The following is a 10,919-nucleotide window of genomic DNA, read 5'->3' on the forward strand; positions in this document are numbered from 1 at the left end:
GCACAGGGAAATGGAAAAGGGTTATCTCCCAAACAGCCATCTTTCAAAGGTCCCAAGGAAGGCAGGGCAGGCCAGAGTGGGGGGGAAGAGTTGGAAGGATTTCCATTTCCTGAGTGGTCACAGAAAGAGTATCATTCAGGGTTTTGCAAGAAGGGCAGCATTGGCTTTGGGGCTGAACAAACCTCCCTCGTATGAATCTACCCTTATCGCAGGACAGTCAGTATCCCTGAGGCTTGATCACTAGAATGCCCAGATGTTTCCATATGCCACAGGGAACAAAGAAACCCCCAGGTGGAAACCATTACTAACCAGCCCCTTTGTTTTACAGTCAAGAGATGTTTACAGAGGCTCAGAGACTTTCCCACGGTTACCCCCGTTCTAGTGACTGAGCTGGGACTAGATGCAAGTCCCATGATTCCTGTCTGCTTTATCCCTTAACCTTGGGTAAGACCCAAATAGCATCACTATTCTGGGTCAGCCAGACCAGTGAAATCCACGGCAGGGTGATAGTTTATTCCCCCTTAGTTAGCAAGACAAAAATTTACTGACATACCCAAAGAAAATGTAAGAACTCTCTATTTCTATTTTATCTCCTCATTTAAAATTTGGTAGGATTTTAGAATGTACACAATATATTAGTAGAGTAGCAGATATATAATTTACAAATACATACATATATTGGTACTCTGGTATATATTCAAATAATTTTTAACTGATGTGTGTGCATGGGTGCTAAGTTGCTTCAGTCGTGTCCACCTCTTTGCAACCCTCAGGACTAGACCACCAGGTTATTCTGTCCATGGGATTAAAAAGTGTGGATACCAAATGCTAACCAAATCAGAAGCTTTTACATAGGCAGAGTACCAAAGAAAATATCGGAATTCCACCTACTTTCCCAGGTTATGGAGAAGGCAATGGCAACCCACTCCAGAACTCTTGCCTGGAGAATCCCAGGGATGGAGGAGCCTGGTGGGCTACAGTCCAGGGGGTCAATGAGAGTCGGACACGACTGAGCAACTTCACTTTCACTTTTCACTTTCATGCATTGGAGAAGGAAATGGCAACCCACTCCAGTGTTCTTGCCTGGAGAATCTCAAGGACAGGGGAGCCTGGTGGGCTGTCATCTATGGGGTCGCACAGAGTCGGAAGCGACTTAGCAGCAGCAGCAGCAACCACCAGGTTATTTTGGTCAATTCTTCATTTGAATCAGACTAACCATTTGTCAACCCAATCCTCTGTTTGGTAATCAGTCCAGAAAGTCAATCAGCCAGGTTTGGGTACCCAGTCAGGTCTCATTAACAAGATCTAGAATTGTTAAGTGAGGAAAGAAGAAGGGGAGGTCAGGGAGCACTTCCTGCAGGAGGGCTTGCTGACTGAAATATTTTCTCTCCTTTTCAATCTTTTTCACTTTGGGAGCAGAACTTAAATTACTTCAAACTTTAAAAATATTGCTTTTAACTTTACTCTTCCAGGTGAAATATAAGCCATTTCTTTCTAAATGATTAAAAATTCATCCGTATACCCAGCCTTTGCTGCTTCCACTAGAACCAAGCACTCTCTGTGGGCCTTAATCGATGAGGAAGATGCAGGAAAAATCGACATTTTGATGAAAAGAGACCCCCTGACTCCTGGGTTGGGGCAAGGGTTTAACTTTTTGAAGCATACTTACAAAAATCATCTGATGATCCAATCGTCCCTGGAGAGGAGAAAAAAAAAAAACAAACAATATGAAAAGGAGAGGAAAGTAAAGCTTGCAGGAACTAAAATAAACCCGTAGAGTAGCTGCCCTTCTGCCATGTACAGTCAAGGGCAGCAAACGCACACCTTGGCAATGTGAATTCTCTCGAACCCTCACTCAGTTCTTATTCTGCGCCAGGTGTGGTGCTGAGGGTTCTATGACCATGACCTTGTTTAATGTCCACAACATCCTTACGCTGTAGGATGATGCGAGTACAGAGGGTCCCAAACTTTTTCTGTTCTCAGGATAAAATAATACTGGATTAGCAGCACCACCAATCCAGAAAAAACTCCCTAACAGTTCCGTTTATTCAATAGTTATACCCCAAAGATTTGGTAATGGAAGTTTACACAGATGTTGCTATTTCCCGTGCAACATTCAAATATTCCACAAGGCCCCTGTGAGTTTGCTGCAGAGCCCTGGAGTACCATAGTACACAGGCTGGGAACCACAGACACACTACCCATGATACAGACCCTATTCAAATCCCTGTTCTGTTGATGAGGAAGCTGAGACCCAGCAAGGGCACCCAGGAGGTTGGTTATCATACAGGAATCTGAATGCATGTCAGCCCACTCTGCTGTACCAGACCTCTTCCCTCCTGCTTCCTGACTCATTGCCTTTATCGCTAATCATCATTTCCTCTCTCCACTCTGTGTATTCTGCAATCCTCCCACTCCACCCAAACACACAAGCACAAGAATGTGTATGCACACCTGAGTGTTCAGTCCCTTGGTTCAAATGATTTGAAGTCCCCTGTCATCTTTGCCTTTTCCAGAAACTGCCCCTGCTTCAAATCTCAGCCTGAGATTTTACCTCTTGAACACTTGTTCCTATACTAATCTCTCTATCTTCAAAACCTCAGTCTGTCTGGTAAGTGGCATGTGAATGAAATCTGGTCTCACATTGCTCTAATTGTTTTATCTAGTGTAAAGGTGTGTGAACATGTACTAAGTTACTTCAGTCTTCCTACTCTTCGTCACCCAATGGACTGTGGCCCGGCAGGCTCCTCTGTCCATGGGATTCTCCAGGCAAGAATACTGGAGTAGTATTGGCATTTCATTCTCCAGGGGATCTTCCCTACACAGGGATCGAATCCATGTCTCTTATGTCTCCTGCATTGGCAGGTGGGTTCTTTACCACTAGCACTGCCTGGGAGACCCAGTGTAAATGTGATTTCCCCAAAAGCTGCCCAAGAACAGCAACCATATGTGATACTGTCCTGGGCAGAGTGGCAACTGTGAACATTTGTTGAAATCAGCAAGGTAATCAAATACTACAATTTGGTAGCATATTCTAACACTTAGGTATAGTTAATGGAAAGAATAAAGCCTTTGAATGTGTGGATCACAACAAATTTTGGAAAGTTCTTAAAGAGATGGGAGTAACAGTCCAACCTTACCTGCCTCCTGAGAAACCTGTATGCAGGTCAAGAAGCAATAGACATGGAACACTTGACCGGTTCAAAACTGGGAAAGGAGTATGTCAAGGCTGTATATTGTCATCCTGTTTATTTAACTTATATGCAGAGTAAATCACGTAAAATGCCAGGCTAGATGAATCACAAGCTGGAATCAAGATTCCCAGGAGAAGTATTAACAATCTCAGATACGCAGATGATACCACTCTAATGACAGAAAGCAAAGAGGAACTAAAGAGTCTCTTGATGAAAGTGAAAGAGGAGAGCTGGCTTGAAATTCAATATGAAAAAAATTAAGATCGTGACATCTGGTGCCACCACTTCATGGCAAATAGATGGAGAAAAAATGGAAACAGTAGCAGATTTTATTTTCTTGGGCTCCAAAAATCACTGGATGGTGACTGCAGCCACAAAATTAAAAGATGCTTGCTCCCTGGAAGGAAAGCTATGACAAACCTAGAAAGTTTATTGAAAAAACAGAGACATCACTTTTCAGAGAGTTTTGTACAAAGCTATGGTTTTGTCCAGTAGTCATGTACGAATGTGAGAACTAATAAAGAAGGCCGAGTGCCAAAAAATTTATGCTTTCGAATTGTGGTGTTGGAGAAGACTCCTGAGAGTCTCTTGGACTGCAAGGAGAGCAAATCTGTCAATCCTAAAGGAAATCAACTCTGAATATTCATTGGAAGGACTGATGCTGAAGCTGAAATTCCAATACTTTGGCTACCTGATAGAAAGAGCCAACTCATTGATAAAGACCCTGATGCTAGGAAAGACTGAAGGCCAAAGGAGAAGGTGGGGGCAGAAGATGAGATGGTTAGATAGCATCATCGACTCAATGGACATGACTTTGCACAAACTCTGGGAGACAGTAAAGGACAGGGAAGCCTGGCATGCTGCCGTCCATGGGGTTGCAGAGTCGGACATGACTGAGCAACTGAACAGCAACAACAACCCAACTGCCCCTCTTAGGACAGAATAAACCACAGAAGCTGGGGCTGAGGGCTTCTGAGGCAACTGAGGGGTACTTAAGCAAAAGTCTGAAAATAAAAGCAGCATGCAAAATACAAGCAAGCTGAAGACATGCATCTCTTCTTTTTGAGTCATGAGTGCTCTGGTAAAAATAGCCAGGGCAGGGCTCAGAATGCAGTCTGCCCTGGGTTTACAGTCAACTGTTACTTGCTAATGTATGATCTGAAGAATGTCACTTCACCTCTCTGAGCCTCAGCATCCTTGTCAGGTCATAGGATAGTTGTAAGGATTAAATGGCAAAAGAAATGTAAAGCATGAGGGAGCGTGGCTGGCAGGTGACAGATTCTCAGTAAGTGATGGTTACTCATCACGGATGACAAGTAGGTTTCTAGGTGCAGCGCCCGGCAGGCATTTACTAGACAGGTGTTACAGACACCACCTCCATCACCAGTGCTGTTAAAGCTGTAGTATTCTGGGCACTGATGCTAACTCCTTGCAGAGCAATTAAAAGGGCTCTAGTCTGTAGATTAATTGTAGGAGAATGGAGAAGGAGACAGCAAGTGAAAGAAAAGAAAACAGAACATGCCTAAGGCAGAGAAATTCACCCCGGGAGACCTTGACAGGAAACAGAAGGAAAATAGATGAAGAGCCAGCAGTTGGCTAGTGGAAGGACAGGATGCCGGTTGGAGAAGAAAAACAAACAACTTGCACCATTTGAATATACATTTCCAATTACATCATTTCTTCTGCATTATGTCTCCAGGCAGTTGAGAAGATACAAATGTGTCATATTTATTTATAAAGCTTTATTGAGATTTAAAAAAAAAAACAGAATTGAATTTTATAGAGAAAAGAAGCAGGGGGAAAAAACAGCTGTAAGGTAGCTGTTTTCTCGCAGGATAAATGGGGTGGACTGAGTCCATGGAAACATTCCTCACATGGCTGCCTTTCTGAGGATAGAGATGTATGTGATGGGGTTATGGCCAAGAAAGACATTCTAAATTCCAAAGGATTACACAAACAGTTGTTATTATTATACATACAGAGGCACACACACACACCAAATTAGAAATCCTTCTGAACATCAGTGAAATGTCACTCACACGGTGTGCTTTTGGGGGGCTGCCAGGATGGAGCTACTCACAGAGGTCGGGGTATCCAGGCCGGGCGGCACACCATAGGACCGCTCCTGCAGGGACTTGTCTATGCCGACCTCAGAGTAAAAGACCTGGAAAAGAGGCAGACATCCGACGTGAGAGCGGAGCCGACACTTCTCCACCAGACCGAGGAACCAAGGCTGGAGCTGCACTCACAACCACAGTGGGTCTTGACGTGAGCTGCCTCACCTCTCACACACTAGCCCTTTGTCAGCAAACATCAGACATACCGGGCTGGGGTCCCAAACTCCTAAGCCTGTAGAAGCTGGGAAGAGATACATTGTAAAGTGGGGTAGAGAGGGCCAACCCACCTCCCAGTGTTTTTTTCTGAAACCACCATTCTCTCAGGAAGTCTTTCATTTTCCCACTTTTGCGTCTACCTGTATCCAGAAATACATTTCTCTGCTTTAAAATGACAACAGGATAAGGGCTTGGTAAATGTCTTCTCTCCCTTAGTGAACGGGAGACAGGAGGGAATGGTGGGTCTGGGTTCTCGTGGGGAGTTTACAGCCCAGTGGACAGCTCAGCTCTAGCAGGCTTGTGGGCCTGGGGTGAGGATATATTCACAGAGATTTCAGAATTCCAAGAATTTATCTGAAACCTCCTAACTTCAAAACGTTCACTCATTTTTAAAAACACTTTTCAAAGAAAATATTTTTTAAAAGACCAATCTTTCACCTCTCAGAGGTAGAAATGCATTCTCTGTCCCCTTCTCCACTTTACCTGTCCACCCCATCACTTTCATTCAGGTTTTACATTATTCTGTCCTTACTGACGACAGTGACTTCCCATCATTTCCCATGTTTCTGCTCTGGTCTCCAAATTTGACTGTGGGCAATTGGAGAGCAAGAAGCATGTCTTCCATTGAGTTTATATTTTCCCATCCCTGAACAGAGTCATTCTGTCGTTTTTGAGATTGCATCCAAGTACTGCATTTCAGACTCTCATGTTGACTATGATGGCTCCTCTATCCCTTATTCCTTGGAAGGACTGATGCTGAAGCTGAAACTCCAATACTTTTGCCACCTGATGCGAAGAACCGACTCATTAGAAAAGACCCTGATGCTGGGAAAGATTGAAGGCAGGAGGGAAAGGGGACGACAGAGGATGAGATGGTTGGATGGCATCACCAACTCAACGGACTTGAGTTTGGGTAAACTCTGGGAGTTGGTGATAGACAGGAAGGCCTGGCGTGCTGCAGTCCATGGGGTTGCAAAGAGTCAAATATGACTGAGCAACTGAACTGACTGAACTGAACTGAACAGAGTCAGGACCCAATAGATCCAACTGACTTTCAGGACACTTACAAAGGCCCTTTAAAGGGAAACATCTCCTCTGGTTTCATGGAGGGAGAGTGAGGCTCCCCTAACATGAGAGGGCTGATATCAGGAGGCCAGATCGGGAAGGAGCAATGATGGGAAGGAGGTGCAGTTCCCCAAACACACCCACTAGAGAAATCCCTGTGCCCAGGTACTCACAGTGTACCCCATGATGGGGCTCGGAGGGTGCCTAGGCATCTTCCATTGTGTGCTGAAAGCTGAACAGTTCAGAGCATCCAGTATGATATCAAGAGGTGGTCCAACCTTGCCTGCTCCAAAACAAAAGAGATGGTGTTAGAAGTTTCATGCATCCCACCATGAGTACACTTAACACAAGATGTAAGAGTGTGTGCTTACAGATGGAGAGCATACTGAAAGATGATTCCAGAGGCCAGAAATGCAGAAAGCTGTCTAGTAGGCCACTCCTGTGTCAGCTGACTGCACCAGACCTCTGCAGGCCCCTCCCCATGGGGCAATGGGAGGGAAATCAACTCAGCTACTGCCCACAGTCCCTTCATAATTGCTAATATCTCAAAGACCAGCAAAGGAAAATTCAGGATAGCATAGGCCAAGGAGGGTTTCCCTGATAGCTCAGCCAGTAGAGAATCCGCCTGCAGTGCAGGTAGCCCCTGGCTGGATTCCTGGGTTGGGATCCCCTGGGTTGGGATCCCCTGGAGGAGGAATAGGTTACCCACTCCAGTATCCTTGCCTGGAGAATCCCCATGGACAGAGGAGCCTGGTGGACTACAGTCCATGGGGTCGCGAAGAGTCGGACACAACTGAATGACTAAGCACAGCACATGTAGGCCAAGGAGTGTGGAATATTTTAAAGCAAGATAGTAATGGTGTTTTTTTTAAACTCAGTAACATATATGTTTTATTGATATGTTATATAGATACATTTGTTTATATAGCTCATATATTCTTAATGTTGAATATTTAATAAATGTGGCTTAGTGTAGTCATAAAATGGGTTTAGGAAATTTCAAACGTTTTACTGTATTCTTATCTTAAATAATTTTATGGTTATAAATAATAAAATTTACGTTTATAAGAACAACATATGCAGATTTCAAAATTTAGAAAACACAAACAAAAAACTTCCATCATTCAGAATTGAATCCTGCCATCACTGTAATACAGTATTTATACCTTCTCTTGATTACATGGAATTTTTTTAAGATATATAGATATATATACATACAGACATATTTACATATTTTACTTATATAATGTATATATAATGTTAATGTTTTATTGTGCTCATTGTATATAATATGCACATACACTCAATATATTCCTGTTATTTCAATTAGTATATATAATACACATATACTATAAAAACTGATAGTATACATTTACTAAAAAAATTTTTTTATTTCTGTATCAAGTGGACATTAGCTCTTCCACTTAATACATGTGCCATAATTTACAATTTATCTCATTTTACTATTGCTGTGCTTAATTTCTTTCTGATATTTTGCTATTTTTAAATAATGCTCCGTGAGGGCAGAAACTAGGTATGTCCTGTTCAGAGCACAGAGACTAATTAATGGAAGGGCTCGACAAACACTCCTTGAGTGAATGAATATTCTTCAGTTTGATTTTACACTTACTAATATGTCCTGATGATCTTCCTTTTTAGTGACTGTCTATAATTCTCTAACATATCAGTTGGGATAGTTTCTGTTGCTGCTGCTGCTGCTGCTAAGTCGCTTCAGTTGTGTCCGACTCTGTGCGACCCCATAGACAGCAGCCCACCAGGCTCCCCTGTCCCTGGGATTCTCCAGGCAAGAACACTGGAGTGGGTTGCCATTTCCTTCTCCAATGCATGAAAGTGAAAAGTGAAAGTGAAGTCGCTCAGTCGTCTGACTCTTAGCGACCCCATGGACTGCAGCCTACCAGGCTCCTCCGTCCATGGGATTTACTCTCCACACACAGATATCTAATGTGTCTATTTATTGGGTTACTGCCGGGCCTTCCATCACCATTGTTTTCAATAACAGAAGCGCAGGCCTTTCTGGGGGACCAGGTGACAGAGGTCCAGGGCCAGCAATCAGCAAGAACTGCCATGGACACCTCCCACTGCCACCACTGCTGCTACTCAGGGATTTGGCCTTCAACCCTTCTCTGGCTCTGGCTTGGTTAAAGATTTAAAGTCCCATCTGATTGGCCAAAGGATCAGAAAAGAAATATCGGTTTTTTTCTGGTTTCCCAACTGGAAAAGGACAGGATGAAAGGAGTCTTGGAAATCGTTCTTCCACCAAGCCTATCTACTGCATAGGAGTCTCTCTAAAGGAGGACAGGACCTTAGGAAAAGAGTAGGGGTGGTGAGATAGCCAAATCCTCTGGTACTCAGAGCATGCACATATATTAACTTTACTCCACTGATTGACATTTGGTCATTTCCAAAATTTCACTGCTGAAAATAATGCAAAGAAGAACACCACTGTGTGTGTGCATGCCTTTTCATGCACGTGTCCAAGCATTTTCAAGATGGATAGCTATTAAAAATTATGAGTAAATGCATCTTAATTTTTAATAGCTACTGACTTGCTCTCCAAAAAGGATTAAATAAATGAATCTTGAAGTACATTCAATGTTTTCATTTGGGTAAATCGAGTAGAGCTTTAGTGTCTAAGACATAATTTTTCAACCTCCACTCTAATGACATTTCAGGCGGTGTATTCTTTGTGCAGACTCTCCTTTTAGAATGTTGAGATGCATCCCTGGTCTCTATCCACTAGATGCTAGTAGCACCCACCCATCATAGTTGTGAAAACCAAAAATATCTCCAGACATTGCCAAATGTCCCATGGTGGGCAAAAATGACTCCAGCTAAAAACTGCTGATCCAACAGAATGCATATTTTAAAGACGTTTATGTTAGTTGCTCAGTCATGTTTGCGTCTTTGTGACCCCGTGGACTACAGCTCACCGGGCTCCTCTGTCCATGGAATTCCCCAGGCAAGAAGACTGGAGTAAGTAGCTATTCCCTGCTCCAGGGAATCTTCCCAACCCAGGGATCAAACCTGGGTCTACCTGTATTGCAGGCAGATTCTAATGTAGCCAAACTTACATCTAGAAAATTAAGGAATTTTAGAAACTTATGGAGGTATATGAGAATGCCCAGTATAAGACACACATCTTCACCAGATCTGATTGTTACTTTAAAATCTTTGTTACATTGATAAGAAAAAAAAGAAGAATATTTTAATACCCTCTTTGGCTATTTTTCCTCCTCCCTTAATGTGTTTCATACAGTTTTCAATCAGGTTGCTGCTGCTGCTGCTAAGTCACTTCAGTCGTGTCCGACTCTGTGCGACCCCATAGACTGCAGCCCACCAGGCTCCCCCGTCCCTGGGATTCTCCAGGCAAGAACACTGGAGTGGGTTGCCATTTCCTTCTCCAAGGCATGAAAGTGAAAAGTGAAAGGGAAGTCGCTCAGTCATGTCCGACTCTTAGCGACCCCATGGACTATAGCCTACCAGGCTCCTCCATCCATGGGATTTTCCAGGCAAGGGTACTGGAGTGGGGTGCCAGTGCCTTCTCCGTCAATCAGGTTAGTTTTCTTATTATTCAGTGATTGAAAAGAGCTCTTAATATGTTAAATATCTGAATCATTTACCTATATTTTTTCCTATGTAGTTTTATATTTAGGCCAGGCTGTACTATTATCTATCACTGGCCAGTTTTATTGCTGAGGTCTATGCCAATGAAATCTCAAAAGAAGCCAAGAATGGGAGGAAAAGATGGCAGAAATGATTTACAGAACCCTCATAGACCACAGAATAACCAATAAGCACAATCTCATCCTCAGTTCAGTTCAGTCACTCAGTCGTGTCAGACTCTTTGTGACCCCACGGACTGCAGCACACCAGGCTTCCTTGTCCATCACCAACTTCTGGAGCTTGCTCAAACTCCTGTTCATCAAGTCTATGACGTCACCCAACCATCTCATCCTCTGTCATCCCCGTCTCCTCCCGTCTTCAATCTTTCCCAGCATCAGGGTCTTTTCCAAGGAGTCAGTTCTTCGCATCAGGTGGCCAAAGTACTGGAATTTCAGCTTCAGCATCAGTCCTTCCAATGAATATTCAGGACTGCTTTCTTTTAGGATTGACTGGTTTGATCTCCTTGCAGTTCAAGGGACTCTCAAGAGTCTTCTCCAACACCACAGTTCAAAAGCATCAATTCTTTGGTGCTCAGCTTTCTTTACAGTCCAACTCTCACATCCATACATGACCACTGGAAAAACCATTGCTTTGACTAGACGGACCTTTATTGGCAAAGTAATGTCTCTGCTTTTTAGTATGC

General features: G+C 43.4%; 1 protein-coding gene across 1 annotated transcript in view; it reads right to left on the reverse strand.

Moving 5' to 3' along the window:
- Nucleotides 1-10,919, reverse strand: part of EGFLAM (EGF-like, fibronectin type III and laminin G domains) — a 195,695-nt gene that overhangs the window by 120,210 nt on the left and 64,566 nt on the right. The window contains exons 2-4 of the mRNA XM_010853757.1: nucleotides 6,766-6,875; nucleotides 5,275-5,358; nucleotides 1,670-1,696 (exon numbers count right to left, since the gene is read on the reverse strand). Coding sequence (XP_010852059.1) covers nucleotides 1,670-1,696; nucleotides 5,275-5,358; nucleotides 6,766-6,875 — 221 coding nt within the window. The remainder of the gene's footprint in view (nucleotides 1-1,669; nucleotides 1,697-5,274; nucleotides 5,359-6,765; nucleotides 6,876-10,919) is intronic.

This window comes from Bison bison, unplaced genomic scaffold, assembly GCF_000754665.1.
Source record: "Bison bison bison isolate TAMUID 2011002044 unplaced genomic scaffold, Bison_UMD1.0 scf7180017864331, whole genome shotgun sequence".
Classification (NCBI taxonomy): Eukaryota; Metazoa; Chordata; class Mammalia; order Artiodactyla; family Bovidae; genus Bison; species Bison bison.